This window comes from Podarcis bocagei, assembly GCF_964188305.1.
Source record: "Podarcis bocagei genome assembly, chromosome: 11".
Taxonomy (NCBI): Eukaryota; Metazoa; Chordata; class Lepidosauria; order Squamata; family Lacertidae; genus Podarcis; species Podarcis bocagei.
In genome coordinates, this window is record NC_138136.1 from 14,409,891 (window position 1) to 14,436,739 (window position 26,849).

General features: G+C 42.7%; 1 protein-coding gene across 1 annotated transcript in view; it reads right to left on the bottom strand.

The window, feature by feature from the left end:
• Positions 1-26,849, bottom strand: part of ADAMTS19 (ADAM metallopeptidase with thrombospondin type 1 motif 19) — a 121,513-nt gene that overhangs the window by 40,090 nt on the left and 54,574 nt on the right. Inside the window, exons 8-13 of the mRNA XM_081213568.1 lie at positions 21,194-21,299; positions 12,125-12,265; positions 10,282-10,432; positions 7,926-8,027; positions 5,227-5,357; positions 2,313-2,485 (exon numbers count right to left, since the gene is read on the bottom strand). Of these exons, the coding sequence (XP_081069694.1) occupies positions 2,313-2,485; positions 5,227-5,357; positions 7,926-8,027; positions 10,282-10,432; positions 12,125-12,265; positions 21,194-21,299 (804 nt within the window). The remainder of the gene's footprint in view (positions 1-2,312; positions 2,486-5,226; positions 5,358-7,925; positions 8,028-10,281; positions 10,433-12,124; positions 12,266-21,193; positions 21,300-26,849) is intronic.

A 26,849-nucleotide genomic window follows, 5' to 3' on the forward strand; every position in this document is an offset into this window, starting at 1 on the left:
TGCAGAAGGTAATAAAAGTTTATTTTGAGCAGCTGATGTATCTTCTTCTCTCCAAACCGCAGCACAAATTAGAGAAGACCCTCTCGGTCCCTCGGTGCTCTTTCACGAGCAGAGGTTTGGGAGGAAAGGTCAACTCTTTAATTTGTGCTGCAGTTTGCTGAAGTTAAGAAGCACTCGACTCTCCTTGCTGCTCAATAGAGAATCAAACCATTGGGGTTTTTTACCTTCTGCAAACTGCAGAACAATTGACAGCCCTGCAGAAGTGACTTGAGGGCTGCCGGAAGCCCTGATCAGCGGGGACATGTCCCTGGCATGTGTTTAAAGCTTATTCAATTCACCTTAAATACAAAAGGATTAAAAGTTATTTTCTGGACCTCGTAACTAAAACTCTCTTTCCTAAACAACCACATTTGATACTCTGTCTGAATAATATCCGCATCAAATAAAAAGAAGAAATCAGTTTCATCCACACAGCCCTTTGGCCCTTCATTAAAGGGACAAAAGTGGTTGTTACTGTAATCCAGTGATCTTTTCTTCTCCAGGTGTGGGAACTCTATTGGGGCATTTGTGTAGAATTGGCACACCCAAAACAACCGAGTGATGAGAGCCTAACTCATCTTTTGAAAATGCAGGAGGTATAAGTGAATGCCATTTATTCACAATCAGAGATGTATCAATAGGACACTATTTTCTGTTAAATCTCTTAATAATTAATGGAATTTGCATAGCATAATTCATTGACAAAAAAAAGACTGTATCAAAGCATAAATGCTGTCCTTCTGACTATTTGAGGCATTTGGGGTTCAAATCCTGCACTTTCTACAGGAGCAATGTTTTTTTTGTTTGCAGAGTCATATGCCACTGACATTCACGTGAACTGTGTGAATTTCTGTTTCACATCTTATCAGCTTCTTATCACTTGTTTCAGGTTATGATAGGACACTGTCCTAAACATTAAACACGGGGGGGGGGGGGGAATTGAGCCTCATCAAATATAAAGAAGTTAGATAAAATCTGTAGGTGAAATCTACATTTCATTTAATAAACGGTTGGTTAATTCATAGCATTGTGACATATCCTCAAATACTAGCATAGCTTAATATCACAAGTGTTATTCATCTTCAGGCTTTACATTAACAGAACAAAAACAGCTATTTTCTTTGTAGAAAAGGTATATGATAATTTGAAGCCAATGCATCTGTAGAGTTGATAATGTTCACATTCCAAACAGGGTAGTATGTAAAATATTTCTATTTTTTTAGACCATCAGGATAGGACCATTGGTTCATCAAACTCAGAACTGTCTACAACAGGGCTCAGGAACAATCTGGCTGATGGGCCAAATCCCAATTTTCCTCACCTCCCACAGGCCACAGTGATAGATGGGCCTGTCAACCCCCAGACTCCACTACGCTGCCAGATAACTGAACCTCAAAAGGAAAGAATGGGATGAACACATTAAGGATGCTCCTATTTCTTCCTTTATTCTTTTGTGTCCCAGCTTGAAGATGCAAACGAACATTTTTTCCTTTGGAGTCTGTGTTGAGTTCAAGCCTTCCCCAACCTGATGCTCTCGAGACAATTTGGACTATAGCCCGCCCTCCTGCCAGCTGCAGCTGATAGGACTTGTAGTCCAAAACTTACAGAAGGCACACAGTTGGGGAATGCTACAATATACAAAGGATTTAGGTTTGGCAATCTGTATGTTGGATTTTAAAGAACATATTCCATGGCCAACTAAGATATACATTAGTTGTGGTTGCTTGCCAAAATACAGTGCAAGGTATGTAAAACATTTGAATGCTAAAAGCCATGCTTCCTTCTTCTCCTTTGAAAAAATCCACAGTCTTTCTTCTTATTTCTTTTGTGTACCCGGCCTGACAAGTATGAAACTGGATTACACAGAGATAGGCTCACTGTAGTATTATGTAAATTGAAATTATTACATTAAAAAGAAGAAGAAGACTTGAGTCGTCAGAAGAAGAGTTTGGATTTGATATCCCGCTTTATCACTACCCTTAGGAGTCTCAAAGCGGCTAACAATCTCCTTTCCCTTCCTCCCCCACAACAAACCCTCCTCCCTTTATTTTCCTTTCCACACGGGTTCTGCTTCTCTCTCTCTCTCTCTCTCTCATTTATGTCTCACCATGTTCAGTGCACATGTAATTATGTACTTTTTGAACTTTCAGTAAAGATGTTTATTTATTTATTTTAAAAAAGGTTGTCGTTTTTTTGCTAATGTGTGAATCACTTGCAGTAAGCATAACACGTATCAGCACAATGCTAGCAGCAGAAATGTGAGATAGGCTTACCTTCGTCAATAACAGCCTGCCACTGGTGGATATGTTTCTGATATGATGCCCTTACACTGAAGACCTGACATTGCCAGTCCCTGAACACAGGCACTCCAGGGGGACAAGAGGGATTCTCGCATATTTTGTACTGTATTCTGGAACTGTGGCATTCCCCCGCTTCATGAGCTGGACTAGGGAAGACAAAACCAAAATAGTAAACTTGTTTGCAGAGGATATTTTGAGGACCTTATACAGAGATTGCTCCCCCCCCCCATTGTTCTTTGTAGTCAGAGATAACATCAGTGATTATCTCTAATCGGTTAAAGGCTTGCCTTTAAGTAGCAGTTAAAGGTACTCAAGGCAAAAGGGAAATCTAGACCAGGGGTCAGCAAACTTTTTCAGCAGGGGGCCAGTCCACTGTCCCTCAGACCTTGTGGGGGGCCGGACTATATTTTGGAAAAAAAAATATGAACGCATTCCTATGCCCCACAAATAATCCAGAGATGCATTTTAAATAAAAGGACACATTCTACTCATGCAAAAACACACTGATTCCTGGACTGTCCGTGGGCCAGATTTAGAAAGCGATTGGGCCAGATCCAGCCCCCGGGCCTTAGTTTGCCTGCCCATGATCTAGACCAGCCTTTCTCAACCTGTGGGTCCGCAGATCTTGTTGAACTACAACTCCCATCACCCCTAGCTAGCAAGGCCAGAGACATTTGGGGACCCTAGCTAGCAAGGCCAACAACATTTGGGGACCCACAGGTTGAGAACCACTGATCTAGACGGTAACTAATGGCAGGCTCAAATGGCAACTGTCTTGAGGTCATCTTCTGCAGGAACATTATTGTCCCAAACTAGAGCTGAGTGAAACCATTCAGGATAGGCAAGCCTATCTCCTTCCATCACAGATTATAAGAGAGAGAAGAGTGTTGCATTTGGAGTCCCTACACATGCAGTGAAAGGACTTGTGTGCAGAGAAGGGTAACCAAGATGATCAAAGGTCTGGAAATCAAGCCTTATGAGGAAAGGTTGAAGGAGTTGGGTATGTTTAGCTTGGAAAAAAGGAGACTGAGAGGAGATATGATAGCCATCTTCAAATATCTCAAGGAATATCTCCAGTATCACATGGAAGAGCGAAGAAGCTTGTTTTCTCCTGCTCTGGATGGTAGGACTCAAACCAATGGCTTCAAGTTATAAGAAAGGAGATTCCAACGAAACATCAGGAAGAACTTTCAGACTGTAAAAGTTGTTCGCTGGTGGAACGGTCTCCCTGGGAGACGGTCCATGGGAGGTCCATGGGAGGTTATGGACTCTCCTTCCTTGGAGCTTAGTAACAGAGGTTGGATGGCCATCTGTCATGGATGCTTTAGCTGAGATTTCTGCATTGCAGGGGTTTGGATGAGATGACTCCCTTCCAACACTACAATTCTATGATTCTACGACAGTTTTCATAGATCATGGGGAGAATTCAATATTACATTCTTCTGATCATTCTGTCTGCACAAACTTTTCTGCTTACCAGATGGCACCCAGTATGTTCCAAGCACAATTCAAAGTGTTGGTGCTGACCTTTAAAGCCCTAAATGGCCTCGGCCCAGCATACCTGAAGGAGTGCCTCCACCCCCTTCATTCAGCCCAGACACTGAGGACCAGCTCCGAGGGTCTTCTGGAGGCTCCCTCACTGCGAGAAGTGAAGCTACAGGGAACAAGGCAGAGAGCCTTCTTGGTAGTGGTGCCCGCCCTGTGAAACGCCCTCCCATCAGATGTCAAGGAAATAAACAACTATCTGACTTTTAGAAGACATCTGAAGGCAGCCTTGTTTAGGGAAGTTTTTCATGTTTGATGTTTTATCACTCTATTATTATTATTATTATTATTATTATTATTATTATTATTATTACAGTGGTACCTCGGGTTAAGAACTTAATTCGTTCCGGAGGTCCGTTCTTAACCTGAAACTGTTCTTAACCTGAGACACCACTTTAGCTAATGGGGCCTTCCGCTGCCGCTGCACAATTTCTGTTCTCATCCTGAAGCAAAGTTCTTAACCCGAGGAACTATTTCTGGGTTAGCAGAGTCTGTAACCTGAAGCGTCTGTAACCTGAAGCGTCTGTAACCTGAGGTACCACTGTATTATTATTATTCTGTTGGGAGCCAGCCAGAGTGACTGAGGAAACCCTGCCAGATGGGCAGGGTATAAATTATTATTATTATTATTATTATTATTATTATTGAACAACCCCAGCTCTCCTCCCTCTGTGCAATGTTCTGGGGGTTCTTCTGACCCTCCAGAGCAGATTTGGGGGAGCTGCAGTGGTTGGAGGGGGAAGTCCTGTTGCATGAACAAGATCCCCTACCCTGGCTTCCTCTTGGGTTGGTTGAATCTGGGCCACGGTTTCCACAGTGCATAGCCGGATTATGGCTAATGTGTATACAAGCTCTGTGGTTACAGGCCTCTTATTTAAACTCTGTTGTGAACAAGACACGGAATTACAATTGGAGAATCGAGGGGATAGGGCTAAGTAGACAATATTTGGTTTCATTCATTAACCACATTAATTAGTTCAGCCTGATTTGTGTTGGTGTATGGGGGGGGGAACAAGGTGTCCCTCACCTCAATGACCCCTGGGTGCAGCCCCTCGACCTCCAACGTTCACGCATTTAGCATGGATGTAGAAAGAGGACTTCTAAGCACATTCTGCTGAACACACTTAGAAGACTTGTAATTGCAAGCCCTGCGTTATGGTTTTCAATTGCTTATTATATCCTAACCCGGGATGACTTGTGACGAAGGAGAGGCTAGAAAGAGTTTCGGCAAATAAAGAAGACTTGCCAATATGTAGTGCATCTGCGCGCAACCAGGTTGGTACAGCTATATTAGTAAATAATATTGCAAGGACAAAAAAAAGCTGCAGCTATTGTTATCTACCCTGAGCATCTACGCTGTCGGCTGCTGACTCCAGTGTTGCAGGTTCTGCTGCAAGTGGTCCATGCGCTCCATTCACCCTCCATGCGTCCAGCGAATGATGTCCTACTGGTACATTCTCCAGCCTTGCACCACTATTTAAAAAGTAAATTTTCAGATTAATGTATGTATGTATGTATGTATGTATGTATGTATAGGGGACACATGAGCAATAATTCATTGCAATAATTATGTTCAAACCATATGCCACATTGAAAGGGTAACCATTTTAGCTCTGATCCAGCACCTGTCGGTATATACATGCAAACAGCTCTCTGTATTCTCAGCTCACTACTTAGAAGGAAAACCAGAACAAAATAGGAAATTGTCAGGTCCCACAACTGCTTCTCTGCCCATTTTGATGGGAGTACAAGGCTAACATTGGAATACATAATGCACATCTCATTCGCCTTCTCCCTCAAACCTACTATTTGGATGAATCCTGTAACATTTCATGCCTATTGACAAATCTATCATATTCCTAAAGTCTGGGCATTCGGTACTCAAAGGGACTTTCACATTTTCTTTTGGGAAGTCTCGTTTTCCCCCATTGGTGTAGAATGACTGTGCTTCCTGTTAATCAAGTAGTAATAGGACAATCGGAGTTGGGGGAGAAATTTCTACAGTTCACATTATACTACAAACCAACTGAGTTTGCATTTCCCAAACCAATATGCAAACTAAAATACAGCTGTTTTTCAAATCCACACTGAATTTGTGTTAAAATTTATGTTCAAGTTCTAAAAAAAAAATGCATACAAAGGGTTCATAGTAGTGGGAAAGTGCACACAGAAATGTGTATATTTGTGAAAATATTGTACAAAAATATTTTCCAGAAGCACAGTCTAAAATACTGTATTTAGAAATGCAGCATTTTAGAAGGAGTTATGGTACATACTATGTAGTTAAGGCTTAGCCTAACTTGACCTGGTTATCTTAGAATTTGAGGTCCATGTAATCCATTGTGGGGACATCATGGCTGCAAATTTTATATATATATATATATATATATATATATATATATATATATATATATCCCATATATGTGTGTGTGTGTGTGTGTGTATATCCCATATATATATCCCATATGTGTGTGTGTGTGTGTGTGTGTGTATATATATATATATATATATATATATATATATATATATATATGGGAATGCCGTAATGCATGTAAACAGCTTGACTTGTGACTTGGACCCATCGCATGACAGGAACACACCTTCCCGTTGGCTCTGGTGCTGCCAGGAAGGCTTCCTCTCCCACTGGGCCCTGTCAACTTGCCTAGCTACCTAATAGCAGCCATTTTAAGCCTCTGCGAAGAAAGTGAGTTTGGGCAGAAACCAGGCATATTGCCCTGGAGTGGGGGTTACACTGACCCAAGTATGTATACTTAGCAATCTCAGTCACTCCAGCTTGGACAAGCACAGAGACAAAGCAGACACCTTACTTGCACTTGCTTCAATTTAAATCTATGTGCCTGCCTGACCTTTCGTTCCCACTGAAAATATATATGGATTTTCTTCACTTTATGACTGCACATAGTCAAAAGCATGCGCAGCTTGTGCAAGACTCATGAATATTTCCCATTAAAGAGTTATTTTTATGTTACTGTTATAATAAACTAGGACAATAATTCCGGACGAATAATATGGTGCTTTGGGAATTCTTAATAGGAACTTGAGATGCATTTGGTAGCATAAGTTTTTAAACATCTTTGTATTAAAAAGACATACAAGTGCAAAATCCATCAGACAGATACGTTACCAGGATTTATAATATTCTGGGGTGAGGCTTTGGGAGTAGAAGCAACTTGACTGATTACAGTAATCCAGAAATAAGGGAGCCGGTTTGTCAGATAAATGTGACCAACAACTTTCCCATTTATTTTAATAGTTTTGGATTTCGCACAATACTATTTATTTCATTCAGTTGCATTTCCCTTCTGAAAAAGGGATCTCAGTTTCAAGTACTGGATGTGCTTCATAATGGAATGAGAAAACGAGGTGCCAGTTTTTATCCTGCAGCGTGACCATAAAGAAGTATTTTTATTCTATTATAAAATATAGTTGTATGAAATTGCCATGCATAATACACACGCAGAAGCATTTGAAATTGGGTCAGGAATACAGAAAGAGTAATACATTGCATGCACAGGGGGAAAAAGACAACCTATTTCTTACAGCCTAATAAATGTTTTATCCTGAAGTTCTCGTCTTACGCATTTCATCATGGGCCAAAGAATTACTGGGAAAGATACTAGAGTCCCATTGTATATCAGTGATGGCTTCAATAGTTAAATCAATCCATTTGTTAGAGAAAATGAAACTTAAAAACTTTTTAATGAACAAAAGGTCGACCCAATTAACTGGACTTCAGATTAATTCAAGAACCTTTCAAACCTGCAGTTGGTAAGTACTATTTAAACAGTCACTATCTATACAGAAATGAAATTCTCTTCAATGATGATGCCCACTCTGCCATATGCACACGCCATTTAAAAGCAAAGAAAGCATGCTTTTTTTTTTTGCTTTTTTTTTTGCTTCAGAATCCAATTGGCAGGTTTTACACTCCAGAATTAAGGTCAAGAAAAAAACTGCAAAACAATCAACCAAACAGCCGATACACAAATGTGACTTCCTCAGAGTAAGGTTGCAATGTACCTTTCCAGTGTCACAATCAGTTCCATCCATTGGTGGGTCCAGCTTAGTTTTGCATTCCTTCTCCCCTTCCACCTTGCACCATAATCCAGTGCAAATAACATGCTGGGGAGGAAAACAGACAGTAAGAATGTAAAAGTTAGTATTTAAGTCCTGTTCCGTGCCCAATAAGCACAGGATGCCATTGCCCGGTGGTGCTGTGGCCCATAGATTGCAGCAAAATACTAGGCAAGTGTAGTGGTTCTAGGGGTTGCTCGTGCATAAGCCGGTGCAAACACCTGGCTGGGTTGCCTGAGTGAACCTTTTCTGTCCGGATAGCCACTCACCCGTGGCTGTCTCAATCGCTGGCAGAATCCGTCAGTGGGCGTTTCTTAAACTTCTTCCAGCAAAGAAGCTCTTTGACGCCTAGTCTCCTCCTACTCTCTTTGCGCGAAAGCCTTCTGCGCAAGGAGTGCGTAGGCAGTGGAGGACCTCTACTCTCCCCGCTGGTCCCCGGCAAGGAGTCATGGGACCGCCTCAACGCTTCCCCCACCTGCCCCCCTTCTCCACTGGTGCTACGCTGATTCTCTTCCCCAGAAGATGGGCTGCCTCTCCCAATCCCGGGACGCTCTCTGGAATCCCTCTGGATTTTGCTCTCTCCCTCTGGCACAGATGGCAGTTCCCTGACAGCAAGGTTTTGCCCAGTATCCTCTCTGTGTGATGGGCTCATGGGGAAAAGCTGTCCCGTGAGCCCTTGCTGAAGAGGGGTAAAGGTAAAGGGACCCCCGACAGTTAAGTCCAGTCGTGACTGACTCTGGGGTTCTGGTGCTCATCTTGCTTTATTGGCCGAGGGAGCCGGCGTACAGCTTCCGGGTGATGTGGCCAGCATGACTAAGCTGCTTCTGGCAAACCAGAGCAGCGCATGGAAACGCCGTTTACCTTCCCGCTGGAGCGGTACCTATTTATCTATTTGCACTTTGATGTGGTTTCAAACTGCTAGGTTGGCAGGAGCAGGGACTGAGCAATGAGAGCTCACCCTGTCGCAGGGATCCAAACCACCAACCTTCTGAACGGCAAGCTCTAGGCTCTGTGGTTTAACCCACAGCGCCACCCGCGTCGTCATCATTGTCGTCGTCTTCTTCTTCTTCTTGGAATTTATATACTGCCCTATACCCAGGGGTCCCAGGGCAGTTCACAGAATAATGAATATAATGAGTCTGCCTGGGCAAAAGTGCTTTGTCTATTTCACGAGAAAGTGGCTGCTTTTAAAGGCAATAAACAGAATGTGATCGAACTCTGCCAAGATTGGATATAAATAAAAACTATGCTTTGGTCACAGAATAAAATCTGTTTCCAGTGCACTCAAGTCATGGATGCTGTAGATCACAATTCAAAACGAGGAAGGAATTCCCAACTAGCTCATGTAAATTTTAAAAATACATTGGTTTCTCTTTCCATCTTCTGCCATCCTAATCCCACTCATGCCAAGGATTCAGGCATGGTTATGGTAATTAGCTAGCATTCTGGCTCCTGGAAATACAAGTTTAGGCTTAAGAAGCAGAGATGAGGTCCTCATGGATCACACTTAATTGGCTTGAACATGAGCCAAGCTTGTTGTTTAGTTGTGTTTGACTCTTTGTGACTCCATGGACCAAATCAGGAAATAGGTTGGCTTCATTCACTCTCCCTGACAAAAATCAACTGAAATCTATTTCTTCACTGATTTCAAACTTTGAGGTAGCTGCAGCCCGGAGAATGGCAAACTCTTGTGTGGGTTACCATTTGCCCCCCCAGATGTTTTGGGGGCCAGCCAGCAAGGAATATATCAATACTCACTGCTTCTGTATATCTTAAGCAATATATGCAGCTAGGTTTATATTCAGAGATAACTGCTAGAGATAATTGCTCTTTCTGTGTATTTTGATCCTTCTAGCTTTATCCTTCTGGCCTGATGTTGCCTGTAAAATCAGCTGTGATATTAGATAAAACTCTTAATATATTTCCTCTACAATCTGACTCTGGGTCTTATCCAAAAACCAGGAATTTTTCTCCTCAGTGACAGAAATTCTAGCTCAGTTACAGCAGCCTTGTTTTTCTAAAAACAGCAGAACTGGGAAGGGGGCGAAGGAAAGGGTCAAATCTGCTTCACCTTAGGAATACACAGCAATCTTCTTGCCACAAAACACCTGACCTTTATAAACTGAAAAATGCAAGGGAGGATGGGAACAATTTGAGGTAGCTTTGGGTAGCTAGTAAGAGTAAACATTTTGGAACCACTCTATATTTCTGATTTTTCAACCCCTCGTTGTTATGGAACACAAAAAGCCAAAGAATGGATGTAATAGCTAGTGGATAAATTAAAATTTGTCACCATTGTTACCTGCATTTCTTGGCAGAAAGAGGCCGTTGGTCCAAAGAGAATTTGACACTGTTCATCTGCAGTGTATGTCATCCCTGGCAGTTTTGAAGGAATAATCACAGAGTTAAGGCTCTGGGGATTTGTCTGTAGCAAACAGTTACTGGCCTTTGACCTGGCAGTATAAAGAGGTTTAGAAGTTGGTGAATAGTAATAGAGGCTGGTTATTGTACTGACATAAAACATGCACACACTACAAAGAAGGAATTATACATCTTAAAGTGAACGCTTAGAGAACCATTCTGTTTCATTTAGTGAAACGCTAAGGTTTTAAATTAGTGTAAAGGTTGAACTAACAAATTATGACCATGAACTTGCATAATTCACATATTGTTTCAAATTAACCAGTTATTCAATATAAATTGGGGGGGGGGGATAAAAATGAAACAAACAAAATCTAATGGAAGAGATTTCCCTTGTAAAGATACATAAATTAAGCCAGGTGAACATCTGCATTTAATTCCTATTTTTTTGCACACAGTCCCTAATCCAACCCAACACATGGGCAGGCCTCATTGTTGGATCCAGACTCCTGCCAGAGAATTCATGAACAGTATTTTCTGGGCCTTCTTTGCTGGATTGGACCATTAGCTTGCTCTCTAATATTCCAAAAATGAACATTGAATGAAATTGCTCTGCCCCATTTTGAACAGATGTGTCTTTGAACATAAGGTAAAGGATCCCTGGACGGTTAAGTCCAGTCAAAGGCGACTATGGGGTTGTGGCGCTCATCTTGCTTTCAGGCCAAGGGAGCCGCCATTTGTCCACAAACAGCTTTCTGGGTCATGTGGCCAGCAGGAGACTCAACCGCTTCTGGAGCAATGGGATACTGTGACGGAAGCCAGAGCGCATGGAAATGCCATTTACCTTCCCACCACAGTGGTACCTATTTATCTACTTGCACTGGCATGCTTTCAAACTGCTAGGTTGGCAGGAGCTGGGGCAGAGCAACGAGAGCTCACCCTGTCGCAGGGATTCGAACCACCAACCTTCTGATTCACAAGCCCAAGAGGCTCAGTGGTTTAGACCACAGCGACACCAGCGTCCCATCTTGAATATAAGAACCTTTATTGTAAAATACAAAGAATCACAGAATTGTAGAGTTGGAAGGGACTCCTAGGGTCATTTAGTCCAACGCCCTGCAATCTCAACCACATCATACATGACAGGTGTCTATCCAAGCTCTGAAAAGTAGGTGGTTGAGCAGTTCCACCTTCTCTCTGTCACCCAACAGCATTCCTCTTGCTTTGAACACAGCTGAGTAAACCTTTAAAAGTTGATCTGGTGGAATGCTCTGTCACAAGAGACTAGGGCCCTGCAGGACTTGATATCTTTCCGCAGGGCCTGCAAGACAGAGCTGTTCCACCAGGCCTTTGGCCAGGGCACAGCCTGATTCCCTCCTTTGGCAATCCTCACAGAACTCTAGCCCAATAGTTGCCATTAATCTGATTTGAATTAATTTTATAATGAAATGATTTTAGAATGTTTTATCATTTTACTGTTGTTAGCCGCTCTGAGCCTGGCTTCGGCTGGGCAGGGCGGGATATAAATAAAATTTATTTATTTATTTATATTTCTATCCTCTTCCTTCAATTAGCTCTCATGTTCTCTTGCTGGATAATCCAATAATGCTGAAAGCTGAGATACCACACTTTCAAAACTGTTCAACGGTACCTTTTGAACCTGATACAGAAGCTGCTACAGGGTGCTGAAAACTTGGCATGTCTGAAATTTATAGCCATCGAAGAAAATAAATGAATAGATGTAAAAGCTGACATTAAGCAATTCCACTTCTTGAATGAATTACCTGAGAAATCTTTCCAGATCTTCCCTGCTGCACCGGGACCATGAAACATCTCCAAGATTCTGCCCTTTGATCCATTCTCCAGACATGATATGGAGACCATCTGCACAAGATGGGTGGTCATTGTCATGATTTATTCCCATGCTAAAAATGTGAAAGCATTGAAAGTAGAGCTTATTTTAAGAGGGAAATATATAGTTTTTAAACTGCTCACAGAAAGGCAGTAGATTCCTCCTCCCTTTCAAAATAGACATACCATGTTTTTCACTCTATAAGATGCACCAGACCACAAGACGCACCTAGTTTTTGGAGGAGGAAAACAAGAAAAAATATATTCTGAATCTCAGAAGCCAGAACAGCAAGAGGGATGGCTACGCAGGGAAAGCAGCAATCCCTCTTGCTGTTCTGGCTTCTGTGATAGCTGCGCAGCCTGCATTTGCTCCATAAGACGCACACACATTTCCCCTTACTTTTTAGAAGGGAAAAAGTGAGTCTTATAGAGCAAAAAATACGGTACTTCCCAGTAAGCGATATTCATATGTACATAATATTTCTCTTTAAAAAACAATTTGACCCAATATACTTACCTATAATCCATATTTAATCTCTCTCTCTCTCTCTCTCTCACACACACACACACACTGGTGGCAACACGTTGTAGTTGTTCACAGTTATTCAGCAGATTAGTACATCTGACTCAAAAGTTTGTCCCACCAAGTTTAATGAAGGTAAAGGTAAAGGTAAAGGTACCCCTGCCCGTACGGGCCAGTCTTGCCAGACTCTAGGGTTGTGCGCTCATCTCGCTCTATAGGCCGGGAGCCAGCGCTGTCCGCAGACACTTCCGGGTCACGTGGCCAGCGTGACAAGCTGCATCTGGCGAGCCAGTGCAGCACACAGAACGCCGTTTACCTTCCCGCTGGTAAGCGGTCCCTATTTATCTACTTGCACCCGGAGGTGCTTTCGAACTGCTAGGTTGGCAGGCGCTGGGACCGAACGACGGGAGCGCACCCCGCCGCGGGGATTCAAACCGCCGACCATGCGATCGGCAAGTCCTAGGCGCTGAGGTTTGACCCACAGCGCCACCCGCGTCCCAAGTTTAATGAAACTTGCTGCTAAAGACTGAAATCCTCATAGGAAGCTCACTAAATTGAACAGGACTTCAGATGTGGTTAGGACTGCAGCCTTCATGAAGCAAGCTCAACAAGACTGTTGGCTGCAGGTCTGCTCAGAAGTTAGGCTGCTTAAATTCTGAGAACTGAGTAAATTTCAGAACTGCTAATGTTGCTCCCTGCCTTGCAAGCCTTTCCCCACCTGACTGACTCCAGCTACAAAAACTGAGGCTGCTGAAGAGGGCTAAGAGCATCTTGGCTGTGTCTTAGTGCAAACCAAGGTCATCAAGCCTGAGCTTCCACAACCAACGCCCTCCATGAACCAGCATTGGCAGCAGCAGCAGCACCAGATATATGTTCTATGTTTACAATACAGTGGTACCTCGGTTTACATACGCTTCAGGTTACATACGCTTCAGGTTACAGACTCTGTTAACCCAGAAATAGTGCTTCAGGTTAAGCACTTTGCTTCAGGATGAGAACAGAAATTGTGCTCCGGCAGCGCGGCATCAGCAGGAGGCCCCATTAGCTACAGTGGTGCTTCAGGTTAAGAACAGTTTCAGGTTAAGTACAGACCTCTGGAACGAATTAAGTACTTAACCTGAGGTACCACTGTAATACTTGATTCGCTAGCCAGTTACGCTGTTTTAAATGTGCATTTTATATTTGATTTCCTCTAGTAATGTTTTCTTTTGAAATAAGGTATTTATTTCTAACTTGGTTGTGTTAAATCTGCACTCTGCAATGACCTAATTTGTAATGTTTTATTTTGAAATCTTTAAGAAACATTTTAGTTTCTTGTTAATTATGTTGTTTTGAATGTATAATTTATATCTTACTTTCTTTTGCAATGTTTTATTCTGGGTTTGACATTTTAACATAGGTTGTAAACCACTTTCTGATATATATATTTTTAAAAATGAAAGCGATATAGAAGTGAAATGAATTATTTATTTATTTTTATTTTATTAAATTTGTATATATCCATAGATCACAACATAAAATGGCAATATAAAAACCACAAAATACATAATAAGAATGAGAACAACAAAAAACAATAATTCCCTCTCTCAAAACGCATTTAATGCCCAATGACTCTAACAAGCATCTTTTCCACAGGGAAGCATGGACAAAATATATGTTATTTGCTCCCCACCCCCACCCCATCTTATTAAATAAACAACTGTCTACCCATCCCAATATTCACCATTTCAAAGCTTGAAAAGATTCAGAAATACCGCTTCTGAAGGCTGACTCCTTATAACTTTTAGGTGGAGGGAAAAAAGAAGGTGGAGGGAAAGAAGGAAGACTGGAGAGATGTGGGGTTGAAAAACCAACTAGATTAACAGCACAGCTAAGGCTGCATATAAGGATTGTACCTTCTGGGTTTCTCAAGTTGCACAAATCAGATAAACTAATTTTAGAGAAGCATCGTAGCTACTAAGACTACAACGTAATGCAAATCCCCCCCCCTCTCTCTCTCCTCCACCTCACACCAACAATTGTAGCCGTCTGGCCCAGATCCAAAGTATGTGAATTCTGCACTTTCCCTCCTGCAGAGCAAACCAGTTTCCATCTGTCAAAGAGCTTTAATTGCCAGGCATCCTTACGTTGAAACATCCTGAACTGACAGCCCAACTAACACACTCCTGTCAGCCAATAATCCAGCCAAAACTAAAGCCGAACGAAACCTTGCACAACAAATCCAGTATTTCTGTGATGACACAGGCATATTAATGACTGGTTGCATCGAGACTGTTGCCTAAGTTTTGTTTGTTTTGTTGTGTGTGTGTTTTTCAAAGTCTGTTTCATTACTCCCAGCAGATACTACAGTATTCTCTATCTCAGGGGTCAGCAAACTTTTTCAGCAGGGGGCGGTCCACTGTCCCTCAGACCTTGTGGGGGGCCGGACTATATTTTGGGGGGAGGGAAATTAATTCCTATGTCCCACAAATAACCCAGAGATGCATTTTAAATAAAAGGACACATTCTACTCATGTAAAAACACACTGATTCCCAGACAATCTGCAGGCCGGATTTAGAAGGCGATTGGGCCGGATCTGGCCCCCGGGCCTTAGGTTGCCTACCCATGCTCTATCCCTACTGCAGTGGTACCTCAGGTTAAGTACAGTCATACCTCGAGTTAAATATGCTTCGAGTTGAGCGCGTTCGAGTTGCGCTCCTCGGCAACCCAGAAGTAACGGAGCGCGTTACGTCTGGGTTTTGGCGCTTGTGCATACGCAGACGCTCAAAATGACGTCACACGCATGCGCAGAAGCGGCAAAAAACGGCGTGTGTGTGCGCAGACGCGCCGTCGCTAGTTACGTTTACCTCTAGATGCGAACAGGGTTCCGGAACAGATCCCGTTCATATCTAGAGGTACCACTGTACTTAATTCATTCTGGAGGTCCGTACTTAACCTGAAACTGTTCTTAACCTGAAGCACCACTTTAGATAATGGGGCCTCCTGCTGCTGCCGTGCCGCCGGAGCACAATTTCTGTTCTCATCCTGAAGCAAAGTTCTTAACCTGAAGCACTATTTCTGGGTTAGCGGAGTCTGTAACCTGAAGCGTATGTAACCTGAAGCGTATGTAACCTGAGGTACCACTGTAACTTCAATCAAGCCACGCTGCCAGATGACAAGGGGCAAGTTTTCATTTGACAACATCAACCATAATAATAACTGTGTACATTTAAAAAGTAACTATACTTCTTGGATTCAAAATGGAGTAAGGAAGCATTCTGGGGCTCTGAGGGTTTCCTAGGGAGTGATAGTGGAAACAAAAACCATTGCATGGTGGTGCTAAAAAAGGAACTTTAATCCACATTTGTAAGCAAGCGTTTTTACGAATTGTCGTAAGAGTTCTTCCTGACAAACTCAAGACAGTGATTCCCACTTGGGTAATAGTAGAACATTTGTGTGTGAATAAATTATGGTATGATATTGATGACAACTGTTGGATTGCTGTTTGCCTTTCCGACACGGTTTGCCCTCACTAAAGTGGATCATCACCAAAGCAAAAATTAAGACCAAAATTTTACACATACAGGCCTGTGAATCAGGTCCATCGAACTCAATGGGGGTTTATTTTGGGCAGACATGCATAAGAATGGTCTGCACTTTCACACAGATTCCAAAACACAGAAACCTTGTCGTGTAGCTATAGAAGACCTATTTACTCCCAAATAATATTGCTTGCAAAAAGTACCAATTAAATTGAACAGAAAGGAAAGGAGAGCTGAAGAGCCAGAATCTTATTATAAGCAGCAACCTAGTTGTTTAACAGAGAAGACTTAAACTACCCCAAAGTTAAAAACATCTGTTCAAAAGGTCAATGAAAGTGGAAAATACTAGTGAATCCCAGTCGTCTTGTATGTCATTGTGTCATTTGTCAGAATCTAATGTGTGAATATTTGTGGCTGACTGGAGAGGCCTATATGACTCACTAAAAGTTTATGCAGAAACTGTACAAGTAAGGAGTTTGCGGCCCCCATTTACATAATCCAAGAGGTAATTGTCTGTGTTATATGTATTTACAATGTGCTTTCATTCTGGGTTTTTTTTATTTCAGAACACTTGATTCTAGATGGGGATTACGATCCCTCGTAGAATCGGGTGTACCAGGTGAGTGTGCTGTTGGGATCTAGCAATGTTCCTGAAAGGCTAGGTTGCGCAGTGGCGTAGCGTGGGGCTGCAGGGGGGGCCAGCCGCACCGGGCGCAACATCTGGGGCTAGGGTTAGGGGGCGCAAATCCATGGGTTAGGGGGCGCAAATTACTTGCCTTGCCCCGGGTGCTGACAACCCACGCTACGCCACTGAGGTTGCGTCTGCAATAGCTAAGGGTACATTTTTCTCCCATTTACACCTTGGTGTGTTTTGGTTTTTTAACACCTGGGCCAATATTTATGCCTCAGTAATCTCATGGATTGACGATTGCAATGCACTCTCTGTAAGCAGTGGCGTAGCATGGGTTGTCAGCACCTGGGGCAAGGCAAGTAATTTGCGCCCCCTAACCCGTGGATTTGCGCCCCCTAACCCGTGGATTTGCACCCCCTAACCCTAACCCCCAGATGTTGCGCCCGGTGCGGCTGGCCCCCCCTGCACCCCCACGCTACGCCACTGTCTGTAAGGATGACTTTAAAAACCAGTTTGGAATTTTCATCTGATCCCAAACAGCTAACTAACAGTATAACTAAGGGCTCTTATTGTTCCATTCCTGGCCAAACAGGATGTCGCGCATAAATGTTGTTGTCATGGAGGATGCCACAATCAACGGAGCAATCTGTATCTCACATGAACACAGTGGGACTGTTATCTGAGTAAACATGCACAGAGTTGCACTCCAGGTATCTGTCAATTCTGGATGGGTTTTTGGAAGACTCTTGTGCATGAATTTATTCTGTGTGTGGAGATCAGTGTACACCGATTAATGCACAATCTTCGCAGTAAGGCTCTATTCCGATGGCATGAGTATCCAGGATTGGCCTTTGCAGTCATTTACGGACACACCATTAAGACAACATTCATGGAAGGCAATCTTACTCAGCTACGAGTTATGGCCGAAAAAGAAGGTATATGTAAGAACATCCAACTGTGGATGCTTTTCTGTTCTTGGCTATTGAAGCAATTCAGGTCTTTAGATAAACAATTCATTGCTTTGGGTTGCAATCCTGCAATCTGTTGGCAGCAGAAGCAGGCTATCTAGCAGAGAGGAGCTCTGCCCTTGGGACCTGTGATTCTCAGATGGAGGACAGTGTATGAATAAGCAAACATATTAGGGGGAAATCTCTTATCAGGTTTTAAAGCTGAATTGCAATAGCAAGAATATTCCTCTTATTAATCTCTTTTCCATCTCTGCCCTACTTCTCTTCTAATTCTCTCTTGGATACTAAATTTTCATCTCAAATATCTTTCCTAAGCTTGAGGAAAGTTGGTGTTCACTTGTGCAGGATATCTGTGAATAAAAATAAATCTATAAATCTGGAGCGTTACCGCTTATCCATATCCAATGTACACTTTTAGTGTTGTTGGGTGAATTGTGGTTTGGCTGGCCTGTCGCCTTATTGCTCTGTTTTATTTGCTGGTGCTCCGCTTTCGGTTCTGTAACACTTGCTGCTCTCAAAATGCTTGGGCAATAACGGCTGCAAAGCTAACGCGATCCCCTGCCCGCCCCAAAGTTAGTATAATAACAAGACTTCTGGGGACAGTGGAAAGGCAGAGCACACAGCAGTATCTGAAAGAAAGAATGTGTTGTGTGTTTGGTGGGGATGTTTTCGCCTGCCTCGTAGCAATTGTCACAACTTTGTAAGGTTTGGCGGTTAGGCATTGGAATAGCGTTGTAGGGGGAGGGGAGGGGAGGGCGGCCATCAGCAGCCCCTCCATGCTCAAAGGTATTCCATTAAAGGAATCTGGGGGTGTGGATCTCATCCGAAGCCTGAGGAGGGTCAGCAATTTTTTTCAGCAGGGGGCCGGTCCACTGCCCCTCAGACCTTGTGGGGGAGCGGACTATATTTTTTGGGGAAAAAATGAACGAATTCCTATGCCCCACAAATAATCCAAAGATAAAAAGGTAAAGGGACCCCTGACCATTAGGTCCAGTCGTGACCGATTCTGGGGTTGCAGCGCTCATCTCGCTTTATTGGCCGAGGGAGCCGGCGTACAGCTTCCAGGTCATGTGGCCAGCATGACTAAGCCGCTTCTGGCGAACCAGAGCAGCACACGGAAACGCCGTTTACCTTCCCGCCGGAGCAGTACCTATTTATCTACTTGCACTTTGACATGCTTTCGAACTGCTAGGTTGGCAGGAGCAGGGACCGAGCAACGGGAGCTCACCCCGTCACGGGGATTCGAACCGCCGACCTTCTGATCGGCAAGTTTTAGGCTCTGTGGTTTAACCCACAGCGCCACCCGCGTCCAATCCAGAAATGCACTTTAAATAAAAGCACACATTCTACCCATGTAAAAACACCAGGCAGGCCCCACAAATAACCCAGAGATGCATTTTAAATGAAAGGACACATTCTACTCATGTCAAAACACGCTGACTCCCGGACCATCCGCAGGCTGGATTTGGAAGGCGATTGGACTGGATCAGGCCCCCAAGCCTTAGTTTGCCTGCCCATGGACTAGAGCAATGCCACGACCCCATCGGGAACCCAGGGGATGCTTGAGTCGATCCACATTGGCAGGGCTCCCCCTACTGGTGGTTTACCCTTACCAGACTTCCTGCAAGGTGGGCAGGGAGTCAGATATAGTCTGTTGGTGCCAATGCCTAAGCCAATACAGCTCACATTCTGTAAGCAATAAAGTTGTGGCCTAAATTTGCCCATTAACATTAACCTAAAATTCTGTGTCCTTGTTTCTTTATTCTCCTGGGGGTGGCTTGGGGGCTTTGACACACAACAATGATCGACTGAAAGGAATGCCATTGGCATGCTTTGTGTTTCCAGGATGCTGATCACAAGCAGGGAAATGGGCAGACAATGTAGAATTGTCAGAGTGACATCGGCCGGTTGGCATTTTTCTAAAACAAATGGTTTCGCAAGCCACATTTGACACCCTGTCTAGTAGGAGTAGAGAAATCTCCCCATTAATGGCTATGAAGATGTTGGGGTGCCATAGCCAATACTACACAACTGCATGCTTGCTGACTATACAAGTGTCATCAGCTGCAACTATCCACAGAGCAAACGGTGGATGTTGGCTGCAGAATGCACACATGCAGAATCTCAGACAAAAGAAACAGTCAGGATCAGACAAACCCTTTGAGAAGCCTTCATTGATTGGCCCCACATTCACTCTCACACATACGCAGAGACATCTTGTACTTTCTGTCCCTTCCAGCCAGGACAGGACCAAGATAACTTCCTGAAGGGCAACTTTTCTCTGTGTTTTGGTTTATAACCAAGAGAAGCCGATGTGGTTTTCACCAGAGCAATCTTCTTCAAAAGCCTGTTGTAGTATCGCAAGGTTCTACAGAATGTAATTTAAAACCAATGCCTTAAAAGATTATTTGACAACAAGAACAGGAGTTGGGTGGAGAATGCTAAGGAGGCATTTGTAGTTGAAAATCTTTGGCTAGGGGGTTAAGCACCTTTCCTGATCCACTAGATCAGGCATGATCAAACGTGGCCCTCCAGCTGTTTTGGGACTACAACTCCCATCATCCCTATCTAACAGGATGATGATCAGGGAGATAGGAACTGTAGTCCCAAAACACAAGTTTGGCCATGCCTGCACTAGATAACCAATGTGAGTATCCCCTTTTGTTCCCCTAAATTTGGTGCATGTGGGTTTGGAAATTTCATGTATGCCTAGAAAACACATTAGGTGTAGCTTCCAGTTCCAGAAATTCAAAAATATACTTTGTTTTACAATAAAATTTATTGCTCTTTTTGCTCTCCTAACCAGCAGCTAAATACTTCAAACATTCCCAAATCAGATGTCCACTGAAATTTCATTTGCCTTCCATTTATTTACTAGTTTAATTCTAGTTGTTCATCCCATATCATCTCAAAACTGTTTATTGAATATATCCAACACCAGCTAAGTACTTTCACATGTAGTGGATTCTCCTTCCTTCAGGGTTATTAAGCAGAGGTTGGGTGGCCATCTGTCATCTATAATCTACTTGAGGTTCCTGAATTGCAGAAGGTTGGACTAGATGACCCTAGGGGTCTCTTCCAACTCTACAATTCTATAATAATTAGATTTTTAAAAAAATCAAAAGAAAATCAGCCATGGTATTATTAATAATAATAATAATAATAATAATAATAATAATAATAATAATAATAATAGAATTTATATACTGCCCTATACCCGGAGGTTTCAAATATAGGTAAGAAGGGTTTGTTTATTTAAATGTACACATGAATACCAAATCTCCCTTTTCAGACTAGTAACTGTGTTTAACTTGGAACGCCAACATAAAGTTGAATCATGCTTGTTTTATCTACTTACTTGTGACCCATTTCATGGGCAATAGTAAATGCGAGATTCAAGCCATTATCCTCTGCAATAATACATTTCCGCTTTTCGCTGCACATGCCATTCAGATACGCTATACCTAGAAAACACAAGGATCACAGGTAATCACTACACTTCTTATTTTTATTCACTTACAGTGCTTTGGTGCACACGTGCTATATAAGAACAATATTGTTTTCCTGTATGTTGCAAACCTGCAAACTTGCTGTCAACATAACTTTTACAAAAGGCAGCATGCTACAAAAGGACAGCTGTCATGTGTGCAATGAATGACCTGATGTATTGAAGAAGGATCTGATCTTTCCCACTCAAAAGTACCCAGATGACATAAAGTAGGGAAGTTTTTAATGTTTGGAGTTTTATTCTGTTTTTAATGTTTTGTTGAAAGCCACCCAAAGTGGCTGGGGAAACCCAGCCAGATGGGAGGGGTAGAAATTATTATTATTATTAGTAGTAGTAGTAGTAGTAGTATCCTCTATGGGGATATCATTTCATAACCAGAGGCCACCGCAGAGGTCTTCCCCTAAGGAGCTCAAAAAAGCCTGTACAGTACAGTGGTACCTCAGGTTAAGGACTTAATTCGTTCCGGAGGTCCGTACTTAACCTGAAACTGTTCTTAACCCGAAGCACCACTTTAGCTAATGGGGCCTCCTGTTGCTGCCGCGCTGCCGGAGCCCGATTTCTGTTCTCATCCTGAAGCAAAGTTCTTAACCTGAAGCACTATTTCTGGGTTAGCGGAGTGTGTAACCTGAAGCGTATGTAACGTGAAGCATATGTAACCTGAGGTACCACTGTATAGTTTTGCCTATGACCACCGAATCTTTATTATGTTATATTTTATATTATTTTATTTATATACCCGAAGGTATTATCAAAATATAAAACCACAAAATATAGAATCAAAATAACAACCACCCAATAACACCCCCCCCAAAAAAAACATATTTTTAAAGGGCATAGGATGTCAATCAAATCAACCAAAAGCCTGGTTAAAAAGGAACATTTTTGCCTGGTGCCTAAAGGTATATAATGAAGGTGCCAGTCAAACCTCCCTGGGGCGAGTGTTCCATAGATGGGGAGCCACTGCAGAGAAGGCCCCGTTCTCGTGTTGCCACCCTCCGGAGCTCTTGAGGAAGCACACAAAGAAGCAACCCTTTATAGCAGGCATGGCCAAACTTGGCCCTCCAGATGTTGTTGGCCTACAACTCCCATCATCCCTAGCTAACAGGACCAGTGGTCAGAGATGATGGGAATTGTAGTCCCAAAACACCTGGAGGGCTGAGTTTGGCCATGCCTGCTTTACAGCAACCCTGATAGGTAAAGTACAGTGAGATTAGTGACAGGTGAAAAATGACTCAGCTTCATAGCTGAATGAACCAATATCTCCTCAGTATAACTTTCTGTCATCCACTGGGAAGCTAAATTAGGCAAAAAGTAGGGGGGAGGAATGCAAAGCAGCAGAGGTTGCAACACACACACATACATCTCTAATGCTTCCATAAGGTAAGAACCAAATTGCTCAGTTTCTAAAGTGTTTCAGCTGGACTGAGCTTAAGGGGTTTTTTTTCTTCTCAAAAAGCAATCTGCTACACAAGCCGGCCACATTCTGGTTGCAACAAAATTATTAGCGGTATTAAAAGTTTGGGAGAAAGGAGGATTCCATGGCTGTGCTCAGCGTTTTTTAGTTTTGTTTTTTTTACATCATGTGTATCACAACAACACTCAGTAGGAAGTTGGAGAAAGAGGGGCAAAGGTCTCCCAAGTTAGCACCTCATTTAAAATGAGCAGGAAAAACAATTCTTAACACGGTCCAAATGTTTTAGTATGTCTGTCAGCGCACAGAGGAACCTCTGCTACAATGCCTCCATTGTTTTGTCTCAGCACAGTAGCCCGGAGTATGGTTAGACGATATACTGAGCAACTCCCCCCCCCCAAAAAAAAACACACACCCCACATATACACTTATTTACATTTGTGATTTTTATTTCGGAGCAGTTAACAATGATCGTGTCTTCTTGTAGATGCGTAAGGTAAAGGTACCCCTGACAGTGAAGTCCAGTTGCGGACGACTCTGGGGTTGCACGCTCTTCTCACTTTACAGGCCGAGGGAGCCAGCGTTTGTCCGCAGACAGTTTTTCCAGGTCATGTAGCCAGCATGACTAAGCCGCTTCTGGAGCAACGGAACACCGAAACCAACCAGAGCAGTGTGCGGAAACGCCGTTTACCTTCCCACCGGAGTGGTACCTATTTATCTAAAGGTAAAGGTACTGCTGACTGTTAGGTCCAGTCGTGGACGACTCTGGGGTTGCACGTTCATCTCACTCTATAGGCCGAGGGAGCCAGCGTTTGTCCGCAGACAGCTTCCAGGTCATGTGGCCAGCATGACTAAGCTACTTCTGGTGAACCAGAGAAGCGCACGGAAAAGCTGTTTACCTTCCTGCCGGAGCGGTATCTATTTATCTACTTGCACTTGAAGTGCTTTTGAACTGCTAGGTGGGCAGGAGCTGGAACCGAACAATGGGAGCTCACCCCGTCGTGGGGATTCAAACTGCCGACCTTCCGATCGGCAAGCCCTAGGCTCTGTGGTTTAGATCACAGCACCACCCTGTTGAGGCATACTGGAGGCAATACAATAGGAAACTTACTAAGCAGTGTTCTCAGTGAAAACATTTTTTTGAAAAAGTTCCTAGCAACACAGAGGAAAAATCTATTTTACTTTAGAAAGTTTCCCTATGGGCTTAGGGTACAGTAATGAGATATATATCTCAAAACTATTCCTGTCCAAGATGTAAGGCTGTTTGTTTGTTCAAAAGAGTGTTAGGCGACCTGGGACTGCAATTCAACATCTGGACGGCTGAAGATTACCTGCCGATTCAAACCACTTTACACCCCACCTTTTATAAAATGCCAGAGGTGGCTAACAAGACACCCAGAACATGTTTTAGAAATTCATAATGCACAAAACACTTTTTAAAAAATCTAAAAATTGATATATACGAACATATAAATGATCAGCTAAACACACACCATTACAAAAAAATCTATACTTAAAGCACAGGCATCCAATGCAGAATATTTTGAGGATCTGTTGTGGTTTCCATAATCTCTTAGCAGCAAGATAGCTCATAGCATGACAAGGGGCACTTTTGCAGTCAGTTCCTTCACTATAACATAAAGTTGCATTTACTTTGGAAAGTGAGACTGCAAATCCTCATATTTTATTTTCTATCTGAGCCATATTTTTCATTAGTTTAGAATTTTTTTGTGTCTGTTTTTTTTCTTTCCATTTTTGACCAAGTGAACTCACCTTTATATTTCTGTAGACCAGAAACTCTTCATTCTGGCACTGCATAAGATCACTACTTATTACTGGATGCCAAACATTTCAAGTTAAGATAAAATCTGTGGGATGTTTCTCATATTTAAAATTTCCTGACTCACTGTTTTGGAAGATATGACTTACCTGGAAGCATGTTGCAAGCAAAACATATAAAACCAGTGGTCTTTATTATTTCATTTCTTATTAAACATAACTGACCTTGTGCTTGAAAGCCACATCAAACAGTAGCTACTGAATGTACATCAGTCAACTACCAGCTGTGAACTAGTTTCAAGTCTTGTCCTTTGTTATTAATTTCATGTGTTAAGAAAGAGAAACTGGCTTCAGCTGAGCAGCTGCTCCTGCTTAGTCATTCCAACATTAGGTAAGAGAAAGATGTTCGTGTGTGTGTGTGTGTGTGTGTGTGTGTGTGTGTCCTCTACTTCTTCCTGTGGTTTATTAGCACAGCTGGAATGGTTTCAAGGTTAAATCCATGATGGGAGTGCGGAACTGAACAACTGATCTTCTGTAATGGTTAAGCCGCCGGCTAAAGATATGAACTGGATCTTATTCAAGTTTATTCAGAAGTACAGTGATACCTTGGTTCTCAAACTTAATCCATTCCGGAAGTCTGTTCCAAAACCCAAGCATTCCCAAACCAAGGCACACTTTCCCATAGAAAGTAATGCGGAATGGATTAATCTGTTCCAGACTTTTAAAAACAACCCCTAAAACAGCAATTTAAAATGAATTTTACTATCTAATGAGACCATTGATCCATAAAATGAAAGCAAAAAAAATATGTACTGCAGTCACACAATCAATCAATCAATCAATCAATCAGTAGCTGAACTGGGTTCCACACAGTCGCAAAAACACAAAATAAATAGCAAAAACACACAGACCTCAGTGTAACACTCAGAACAGAAGTGTGGCACTCAAAACAGAGCACGTTCGACTTCTGAGAAAAGTTCACAAACCGGAACACACACTGCTGGGTTTGAAGTATTTGGGTTCCAAGTTGTTTGAGTACTAAGGCGTTTGAGAACCAAGGTACCACTGTAACTCCCAAAGCAAACAGAAGGCATAAGATTGCAACTTCAATGCATGGAGAAAAAATTCACCAATAAGCAACAACACCTGAGAATTGGATCTAATCACAAGAATAAATGTAGAATCATATACAAACCCATGGCTTAGGTTTGTAAAGTACTTTCATAATCAAAAGTCATCAGGCCATGTATTATACCCTGATAATACAATGGCCGAGAACTACCTCGCGTATATGCTCTAATTATTATTTTTTGTCAGTGCTTACATTTATACTATGTTATGTTTAGTTTTGGGGGGTTTTTTAAGTGAAAAATTGCTTCACATTCCTGACAAAATCTACTAAAAACCTTCAAACTTAAGTGCATGTGCATGACCTTGCTGTGGAATTAATGAGTTGTATATAAATTCAATAAATAATAATAATAATAATAATAATAATAATAATAATAATAATAATAATAATAGGGGCAGGGAAGAACTTGCCTGCAGACAAATTGGGCCAGTCTGGGGTTTTTTTTTGTTTTTTGCCTACCTCATAGCAACTGTCACAACTTGCTGGTGGAAAAAAGGTATTGGGTTTGTTCCTTAGTCTAAAACAGGCATGGCCAAACTTGGCCCTCCAGCTGTTTTGGGACTACAACTCCCATCATCCCTAGCTAACAGGACCAGTGGTCAGGGATGATGGAAATTGTAGTCTGAAAACAGCTGGAGGGCCAAGTCTGGCCATGCCCGGCCTAAAACAAATGTGGGGAGGAGCCAGGAGGAAAGTTTCTGTCTGAATCGCCAGACAGGGTCAACCAGGCCACAGAACTCCCCAAATGGCATCCTGGAGGGACTCCTCTTATTGATACGTTTCATGGGAAGATCCTTCCCATGAGAGAGCCAGTGTGGTGTAGTGGTTAAGAGCGGTAGTCACGTAATCTGGGAAACCGGGTTCGTGTCTCCGCTCCTCCACATGCAGCTGCTGGGTGACCTTGGGCCAGTCACACTTCTTTGAAGTCTCTCAGCCCCACTCACCTCACAGAGTGTTTGTTGTGGGGGAGGAAGGGAAAGGAGATTGTTAGCCGCTTTGAGACTCCTGAAGGGGAGTGAAAGGCGGGATATCAAATCCAAACTCTTCTTCTTCTTCTTCTTAACCCAGCACTGACCCTGGGCAATGCAGGATGCAAACGCGCAGTAAAGGTAAAGGGACCCCTGACTGTTAAGTCCAGTCGCAGATGACTCTGGGGTTGCAGCGCTCATCTCGCTCTATAGGCT